The sequence below is a fragment of the Triticum urartu genome, chromosome 2 (genome assembly GCF_003073215.2).
Source record: "Triticum urartu cultivar G1812 chromosome 2, Tu2.1, whole genome shotgun sequence".
NCBI classification, from domain to species: domain Eukaryota; kingdom Viridiplantae; phylum Streptophyta; class Magnoliopsida; order Poales; family Poaceae; genus Triticum; species Triticum urartu.
The window spans coordinates 609,635,185-609,641,626 of NC_053023.1; the positions used below are offsets into that span (position 1 = coordinate 609,635,185).

General features: G+C 45.2%; 1 protein-coding gene across 1 annotated transcript; it reads right to left on the bottom strand.

The window, feature by feature from the left end:
- Positions 1-433: 433 nt before the first annotated feature.
- On the bottom strand, positions 434-4,352 carry LOC125539162 (pectin acetylesterase 3-like). Its single transcript, XM_048702533.1, has 10 exons — positions 4,217-4,352; positions 3,834-4,015; positions 2,292-2,374; positions 2,080-2,209; positions 1,687-1,975; positions 1,487-1,601; positions 1,266-1,343; positions 1,064-1,169; positions 821-969; positions 434-729 (listed from the first exon to the last, which is right to left on the bottom strand). The coding sequence occupies exons 2-10, from the start codon at positions 3,958-3,960 to the stop codon at positions 628-630; spliced, it is 1,179 nt and encodes a 392-aa protein (XP_048558490.1). The 5' UTR covers positions 3,961-4,015; positions 4,217-4,352; the 3' UTR covers positions 434-627.
- Positions 4,353-6,442: the final 2,090 nt, after the last annotated feature.

Here is a 6,442-nt window from a genome sequence, read left to right on the forward strand (position 1 = left end):
TTCAATCATCTCGTTTTTTGTAGCACTTTTTGGGCTGGACAGGAATGAAGCGGTGTTGCAACCGACGGTGGCAAACGAGAGAGTGTGCCACATGCTGGTGTTGCCGGGGCCGCCGTCGACGACGAACGCGGCTGCCGCACCCGGCAAGGGAGCACCCGATGGAGTAGGGCATGCCGGGCGTGGTGACTCTGTTTTTTTTCTCTCCCCTACGCTCTTTGATGTGATTGGGGTTGCTACCACTGACCGGATCCGACGGCTGGAAGATACCAATTTGGATGGGTAGGGTTCAGTTGGCCCAAAGTTGGACCGATCGACTGGCGCCTAGTACCTGCCATTTTTATTGGCATGATGATGAAAAATTTAGTTTACTCACCAAGTAAACTTGCCATCATCTGCGAACATAATTTGTCATGCATAAAAGTCTGACCGTCGATTATTCGAATCGTTTGTATAATGTAATTAGTGCGAATCTTGATAGTAAGTTTTTGCAGGATGTGCTTGAGCTCATCTGCTGGTACAGTGATTAGTTCACCTGCCTGTTGTCTCCTCCGTAACGAGTTGACAGAGAAAGTACACGCGACAAAATAGTACTCCAAGACACGCTAAGAGTAATGGAATCAGCCGTTCTCATATGTCGTTGTGGCATGTGTGGTCGCAGGGGTAGGGGCAATCGATGGCCCTCACTTCAGCCCGGCCAAAGTACCAGTCACTCACAGATTTCGCGATACTCTGTGCACGCAAGAACAAGACACAAATGAATGAATCAATGAGCATGAACTATATAACCCACTTTAAAATCCAATTGGTAGACAGTAGATACCTTATTGTGAATGGTAGGAGAGCCATTTGCATTCCAAGTAGCCGGGACCTTGGACTGGCCGTGCGTGAAGCACGAGTTTATGAAGAACCCATTGCCCTTGGAGCGGGAGAAGGCGCCTTGCACAATTCCCACCATCTGCTCCCTGAAAGCTGCACCCATAAATTTCAGATCATTGCTTGATCATCGTATGTATCACAATTTAGTGTGCTGCTAAATTAATCTATTCTATAGATGTATGTATACCTTGCAAGACTTTCATCTGGGATGCGTTGCAGGCTAAACGACTGGACTTGCAGGCTCGCCAGGCGCCGCCGTGGTCGGCCACGTCCGGGGCCAGGCTTTCATGGATCTGAATTACATTTTCTTTATTGTTACACAGACGAAAAAGAAACTATATATGCTGAGATGATGTCTGGTCAAATATATATATACCACAGCTTCCTACCTGCCATGTATCGTAGGCTGCATTCAGCAGGAAGGTCGGGGTTTTTATGCTGCCGATTATGTTCTGCGGGAAGAAGCACTGCATGCATGTGCACGTACATGAGATGGTAGGGGTCAGTTGAGTTCGGCTTCATGGGTTACGGTAGAGTTCAACAGCTAGCTATAGCATGCATGCATGTAAACAGATGAAACCAGCGCTATGCATGTATTCACGTTACGCACCGAGGTGGCGTCGAGACGACCGGTGCAACTCCTCGGCAGGGTCTGCGCCACCCCATGCGTGGCCACGACGCCTCCGAAGTAGGATCTCAAGGTATGCCCACCGGCGACGTCGACGCTGAGTGCATGCATGGATTCAGAACAATGAAGATCGATGCGCAGTGTGGATGGATGAGTTCTGGATGCATGTGTGTGTAACGTACGCGTCGAGGAAGAGCCCTGCGTCGGCGAGGCACTTGACGGTGGTGCTCCGGCCGGCGAAGAAGGCGCCGAACTGGTCGCAGTGCAGTATTGCCGACAGGCCCCCGGCGGAGCCGCCCGCCAGCAGCACCTGATCCGCGGAGGACATCCCAATGGAGAGGAGGTGCTGGATGACGGCGTCAAATATGCGTTGGCCCCGGAAGTAGACCCTCGAGCCCGCGTCGTAGCCTTCGCCGGCGAAGGACGCGCCGTCGCAGTAGCGGACCATCACCCGGTTCCAGCTGTAGAAATCTAATGTGCGTACGCAGGAGTGCAAGCGTTAGTAAATGTAAGTCCAACGTCGATGCATACCGCATACGTACGTATGTATTTATGAGCCATATGTATGTACGGACCAGGGTTCTCGGCGGGGTTGGAGCTCAGGATGCCACGGAACTCGAGCTGCCTTTCCATGAGATTCGAGGACCCGAGGCGGCTCCCCTTGCGGTACATGCACGCCGTCACGTTCTCGCACCAGCCGCCTCCCTGCATTCTCGCAGTATGTTCGATAGATTTGGTAAAATGTATGTATCACATGAACTGAAGAAATAGTTCTGTATAGATGTACCTCTAGGTTGACGATCCAGCTCTTCTTCCCTGCACCGGACCCCGGATCCATGTGGTAAGCCGGCGGCGTCCCATCCATGCACACTGCACATCATTTTCATACTTACATGGGGTCTGCTTCAGTACACCCTTATCCCAATAAATCTCCACGTGATCCTATATACCTAAATAATGCATACTCACAGTCCCTATTATCTTAACATGCGCACATGTCATCTTATCAAAGGCCCACCATAACATGCATGAGAAAAGGTTTTCCATTATTAGTTGATCACATGCACACATGCCACCTCATCAAAGGTCCACTCAACATGCATGAGATTTTTTTTTCCAGTTATATTATGTCATGTATATTCGAAATATTTTTCAACTACACAGTAATCAAATACAAATATAGTATTCATTTCTAGTTTTAGATCATACTCATATATTATTAATTCAACTATGTATGTATACAATCAATTCACTGAAATATATTGCAATCAATTCCCGTGGCAACGCGGGATATTCTCTAGTTAGATTAGTAGTCAATATTCCACAAAAAAAGATTAGGTAGTCAATACATGAATATTGCAAGAGAGTATCATCAAGCAACATAACAAATGCTTAATTAGTGTTGAATTTGCAGGGTTTAATAGGGAATATTATGGTAGTTAGTGTGCATTAAGATCCAATTTGTAAGGATCCAACAAATTCCTGACCATTGCAGTACAGCTGGATACTATTCAATTCCGTTAGTTGTACCATCCATTTTATTGTTGATGTGATGGCATACCAAAGATTCAATTGTATATTATTTCGTAAGATATGATTTTATATGATAAGCCAATAAGACATGCACTAGTAGGGGCGTTCTCAAGAAAAATCGGTGGGAGAAAAAATCGACAAACCAGAAACGGGAAGGGGAAGTGGAGGGAGGACGGATTAAAAAGACAGACAACATAATATTAGTATTTTTTAAGATAATAGTAAGAGAGATAAAATACAAACATAGAGTGTAGAAACCGACTGGAACGCTTGAATTTCAATTTGGTGAAACATAGAGTGTAGAAACGGATCAACTAGAGGGTTGAAAATAGGTTCTCTCTAAGGTACGAAAAATCAAGAAGGTTGGGTCTGCTGTGCTGGTTTCCGCCTGATTTCCTTTTCGTAATGATTAATTGGCTTGCCAATTTTGTTTTTGTTTTTATGAAAAAAAAGAGCTCTTGCCACACTTGCTTGAAAAAAGAGTCACATGTGAATACTTGTTGCTTCTCTCTTTATGTTCGAGACGAGCATCACTAGACTTTCATGTGTTTTTTTGTAAACAGCAGACATACGTGTTATAGCACTTACTGCTAGTTCCTGGGCCAGCAAATACGGCTTCTAGGGGACAATCATAACTGAATTGTGGGGATTCACTTTGAATGGATACAGAAATTGCAAGGAAGTATAAAACCCTTCCAAACTGATGGGGGCTGGGCCTTGTGGTTGGAAAACTGGACATAATCTAATAAAACGTATTAAAGGTTGATTCAGAATTGGCATAAACACATGTACATACCGGCTCCCTTGTCGACGGCGGATGTGATGAGGGTGATAGGCACCGCCGGTACGCCCGGCGCCGCCGCGAGGACCAAAACGACAATGGAAAGCGCCCAAAGCTTGGCCATCCCGACCTTCTCCTCCATCTTCAACAATGGAGATATGGATACTCACGAGTCACGACTCTCTCCCAGTTGGCTCCTAGAAATATGCCCGTCGAATTGGGGATATATATTGATGGTCCTCAATTAGTACCAAATATAAAGGAATTAATTTTTTCAAGAAAAATAAATAAAAGGTAGGTATTAAATGCAGCGACTATGATTGCCTGTATATATCCAATCTACTATACGCGAACATGGCATGACACACCGCCTGGGGCCTAGCTACAATTTTGCTTACATTTCCTTCCATATGCGCCAATTGGCCAGCACGAAATTTCGAGGAGTGGGGCTTCAAGATATATGCTCCTACCAGAAAGTCAATCATCCAGCACGGAATTTCAAAAAGTGAAGCTTCGAGATTTATATATCCTTGTCCGAGAAAGACGATCACACCGCTGGGATCAGTGTGCAATCCATCTCAGCTTATTCTCTCGGTTCATCCATATCCAAGCGAAGCTTATCACCACACAAGTACTCCCTCCATTTTTAAATATAAGTCTTTTTAGACATTTCAAATACAGATGTATGTAGACATATTTTAGAGCGTAGATTCACTCATTTTGCTTCGTATATAGTCACTTGATGGAATCTCTAGAAAGACTTATATTTAGAAACGGAGGGAATACTAGTATATCTATCTGCATGAGACTCGCATGGCCATGTGATGAGGGCATTCTACTACAGCTACACCAATAGCTCCTGTAGTCACACCTGCTCAAGTAAGATAAAGGCACTAGAGCTCTCGGGCGTCAACCTAAAATATTGGAAACTTTCGTCTCTAGGAACTTCTGCTAATGATCATCCTTGGGGGAGGACCAACTAATTAAAAAATGATTTTTAGCAGCAAATCTTCACTAATTGTACACTGTTCATTAGCAAAAATGCAGCGTAAGGAGGGGTCCCAGTACTGGAAGTCTATTCATTCGATCAAATATGAGAGTCACCTAGGGCTGAGCGTCTCTATAGGCAATGGGGTTGGGAACCTTTTCTAGCTGGACCCGTGGCTAGGCAGATCTCCGCTTTGCGCCGAATTCTCATATCTATTTGGCATCTACCCAGACCTGATATTTTTTGTTTCTCGGGCCGCCAACAATGGGAGTTGGAACATCTCGTTCCGACAAACATTTGGACCCGAGGAAACGGTAGCTTGGGCCGCCCTTCGAGCGGCCCTCCCACCAGTGTTGGCAGACTCTCCAGACGTCATATCTCGCCACCTGGACCCGCTGGGGCTCTTCCATGTTGGCTTGGCATATCGTGCCCTATGTCATGCGCCGACACTTGCATGGACCACAACTTGCTGAAAAGTGCCCCTTCCGCTGAAGATCTAGATTTTCTTATGGCAGCTTCAACTTGATTGCCTCATGTCGAGGACAGAGGTGGTCAAGCGACATGGGCCGGTTGATGGTCTATGCCCCCTTTGTGGTGTCTCCGAGTATGGGTTCTTCGTGTGTCCCGTTGCCCGATTCCTTTGGAGCTTTGTCCGTGAGGCCTTGGGGCCTAAGTGGCTGGCCCTTGACCTGGCTGAGTTCCTGGATAGAAAGGCGAATCATAGCGGTAGGTGGAGACATCTCTTCTGGTTAGTGTTCGCCGCGATAACCTAGATTCTTTGGATGACAAGTAACAAGATGGTCATCAAGAGCGGATAGTTTTGCGACGAGCCACTAACTCGCTATTCAAATTTCTGCCTTTTGCAGCACTGGCACCTACTCTCTAGGCAGCAAACAGAGATTGGCTAGGCAACATGATGGATTCACTGATAGCGACAAAATGTCACCTTGCTTTGCCTCTAGGTCATTGATCTTTCAGGCGCGTGTGGGTTTATGTTGGCATTTTCCTTTTCTTTTTGGGCATACTTGTATTGTTGCTCCATCAGACTTTTTTTTTCTTCGGTACTTGACCTTGTTGTATGAAAGTGGTGGTTTGCTTTATTTATAAAGCGGGACAGAAGCCTATTTGGAGAATATGATACTGTCTAAATAATATATGATTGTATTATTAAGGAATAAATGGCCTAGCATGGATGAGAGGGACAAGCATTAGAGCATGAGCAAGCATGAAGATGGCAGCAACCATATGTGAAAGATGGAGATTTAAGTAGAGATTTTATAACTTCGAATCCACCATCACGTAATGATGCATAAACACATGGATAAAATATATAGGATGATACTTCATATTTTTCATCCACATCGTTCTATAGGTATTGCGCTACCTTACTTTTGGATCAACCCCGTGTACATAACCACAGGTAGTTTTTAGAGTCTGCATTAGTGGAGAAAACTGAGTTAGGATGGGATTCTCCTCCCCCTCTGTCCCTCCATAAATACTATGTGTAGGGTTTATTTTGTTAAAAGTTTGTCATTATTATATCTTCTTGTAATTCGTTTATGTCCAGGGACCATGCCAGGGCTGCTTACGAAGCCCCAACTTTCATATATACTTCATATAATATTCATAATGTTCT

Excerpts from the sequence above, each read along its gene's own strand:
- LOC125539162 (XM_048702533.1), bottom strand. The coding sequence starts at position 3,960 with ATGGAGGAGAAGGTCGGGATGGCCAAGCTTTGGGCGCTTTCCATTGTC. Across the intron at positions 2,375-3,833 it reads CGCCGTCGACAAGGGAGCCG|TGTGCATGGATGGGACGCCG; the intron begins GTATGTACATGT and ends AATGATGTGCAG. Across the intron at positions 2,210-2,291 it reads GCTGGATCGTCAACCTAGAG|GGAGGCGGCTGGTGCGAGAA; the intron begins GTACATCTATAC and ends GCGAGAATGCAG.